The sequence below is a fragment of the Protobothrops mucrosquamatus genome, unplaced genomic scaffold (genome assembly GCF_001527695.2).
Source record: "Protobothrops mucrosquamatus isolate PMUCROS unplaced genomic scaffold, P.Mucros_1.0 scaffold_70, whole genome shotgun sequence".
NCBI lineage: Eukaryota > Metazoa > Chordata > Lepidosauria > Squamata > Viperidae > Protobothrops > Protobothrops mucrosquamatus.
Genome location: NW_015386146.1, coordinates 184,712 through 187,442, shown reverse-complemented (window position 1 = coordinate 187,442; position 2,731 = coordinate 184,712). Strand labels below are relative to the sequence as shown.

Here is a 2,731-nt window from a genome sequence, read left to right as displayed (position 1 = left end):
TCCCCAAGTCATGAAGGAGCCATAGTTCCCCCATGCTGGCTGAGGAATTCTGGGAGTTGAAGTCCCCAAGTCATGAAGGGGCCATAGTTCCCCCATGCTGGCTGAGGAATTCTGGGAGTTGAAGTCCCCAAGTCATGAAGGGGCCATAGTTCCCCCATGCTGGCTGAGGAATTCTGGGAGTTGAAGTCCCCAAGTCATGAAGGAGCCATAGTTCCCCCATGCTGGCTGAGGAATTCTGGGAGTTGAAGTCCACAAGTCATGAAGGGGCCATAGTTCCCCCATGCTGGCTGAGGAATTCTGGGAGTTGAAGTCCACAAGTCATAAAAGAGCCAAGGTTGCCTACCCCTGGGCTAGGCATATGCAAACACTTGAGTTAAATCATTTGGTGGGAAAGTGTCCTTAAATTTTCCCACTAAAGTCCCAAGTCTAAGTCCTGTTAATTCTCTCTCTTTCCTGCTACCCTGTACAGATAGTCCTCGATTTACAACAGTTCAATTTAGTGACTGAAGTTACCACAGCACCGGAAAAAGGGACTTATGACTGTTTTTCACATTTACGATCATTGCCGTATCTCCAGGGCCATATGATCAAAATTCGCACACTTAGAAACATATTTATGACAGTTTGTAGTGTCCTGGGGTCATTTGATCTCCTTTTGCAACCTTCTGACAAGCAAAGTCGATGGGGAAAGCCAGATTCACTTAACAGCTTAACTGCGGTGATTCATTTAACGACGGTGATAACAAAGGTTGTAAAATGAGGGCAAATCTCACTTAACATCTGTCTCACTTAGCAAAAATAAACGTTGTGCTCAACCGTGGTCATCAGCCGAGGACTACTCTAACTTAAATGCGAGTTTTTCTCCATTGCTCACATTTAAAATCTCCTTGTCTTTTTATAAAAGGGAACTGATCGAATACGATGATCCTAAAATCCCGTTATTTACTACGGACTTGGATAAGCTGGAAGGAAAACTACCTCCTGCCCTCGCAAGAGGTAAATATTCGAATTAATCCAGCATGGGATCCTGTTCAGGGGCAGGGAGAGTTTTAGAACTGGTGCTGATCATTAATGTTTGATTTACTTACGCCAGCAGGCAAATACAAGGCTCTGAAGATGGAGTTCTCCCTCCCGCCATCCGCTTATGCCACAATGGCGATCCGAGAAGTGCTCAAATTGGACACCAGCATCAAAAGTCAATCACAGTTAAACACAACCTGGCCTCGCTAATGCTTTTCAGGGACTGGATGAGGTTTCAACATGCAGTCTGTTTCTCCTTGACTCATTTTATCTTACCCACATAATTTCTAATCGAGATGTATTTTTGTATTAGTTGGAAAGACGTTATTTCGGCTGGGCGGTCCAATTTTAATTTTGTTTTTTAAACAGTTTGAAACAAAATATGGTGCTCCCTACAGCAGAATTCAAACCACTGATTGGCTTCGTTAGCTCGGAAACGTTGCATTCTCTTATGGAAGGACACAGGTCTTCTTGAACACGATACAGATTAAAACTGCAAATATGTTTAATTCTGCAGTTCAGGAATATTAAACGTCATAACGTTACCATTGAATACATGCCTGTATCCAATGAACAGATTTTGTTTAGCCTTAAGAATGCTGATAGAGCCTGCTTTTACTGTTGGCCAAATGTTCACCTCTTTTCCAGCTGCTTTGATTTGATTTCTGGCATTATTAAATATCTGTTTTTTTTCATAAGATGCAAACTTGGAAAGACGCCAATAGCCAATAACAGAAGTAGTTATGTCAACAAACATTTTATGGTTTGTCTGTTGCTGGCAACAGATGAACTGGGAAATACCTGCACCCTGACTTAACAGGATTAAATACCCGTTCTGAATTTAGTGTGTCTGCATTTTATTTCTTCTTGTTGTTAGTTGCGAAGTCGTGTTCGACCCATCACGACCCCATGGACAACGTTCCTCCAGGCCTTCCTGTCCTCTACCATCATCTGGAGTCCATTGAAGCTCACGCCTCCTGCTTCAGTGACTCCATCCAGCCCCCTCCTTCTCTGTCGTCCCCTTCTTCTCTTGTCCTCCATCTTTCCCAGCATCAGGCTCTTCTCCAGGGAGTCCTTCCTTCTCATTAGGTGGCCAAAGTCCTTGAGTTTCAACTTCAGGATCTGGCCTTCTAAGGAGCAGTCAGGGTTGATCTCCTCCAGGACTGACCGGTTTGATCGCCTTGCAGTCCAGGGGACTCACAGGAGTCTTCTCCAGCACCAGAGTTCTTTGGCGCTCAGCCTTTCTTATGGTCCAACTTTCACATCCATACATTGCAACTGGGAAAACCATGGCCTTGACTATTTTATTTCTAAAACCTGCCAAAATACTTGCTTCCTTTTGGTATTTATTAATTTTTAATGGAAACCCGTTGCTGAGCTTTGTTCTTTGGGGATCACAGATACATAGGTTTCCTGTGGAAGGCTGAGATTTAGGCAAAATGCTTGATAAACTCACTTTCATCGAATACCTGACTACAGAGCAAAATCTGTTTTTTAAAAAAAATAAACCAGATAGATTTCCCTTTCCCAAACGTCTTCTCTAATCAACCGATGGGCAACTCTTGGGATGCGGGCAGCTTTTAAGGAGCCTTGTGTGTGTGAGTTATAGATTAGAAAGAATAAATGATAGGATGGTTGGACAGATGGATCCATATATTAGACAGAGTCATAGATTAGGTAGCTAGAACAGATGACAGAATGGATGGATCCA

General features: G+C 43.2%; 1 protein-coding gene across 1 annotated transcript in view; it reads left to right on the top strand.

Moving 5' to 3' along the window:
- The window catches only part of PUS7 (pseudouridine synthase 7), a 20,872-nt gene extending 19,010 nt beyond the window's left edge, over positions 1-1,862 (top strand). Inside the window, exons 14-15 of the mRNA XM_015813660.2 lie at positions 905-996; positions 1,094-1,862. Coding sequence (XP_015669146.1) covers positions 905-996; positions 1,094-1,230 — 229 coding nt within the window. The 3' untranslated portion in view covers positions 1,231-1,862. The remainder of the gene's footprint in view (positions 1-904; positions 997-1,093) is intronic.
- The last annotated feature ends 869 nt before the right edge of the window (positions 1,863-2,731 follow it).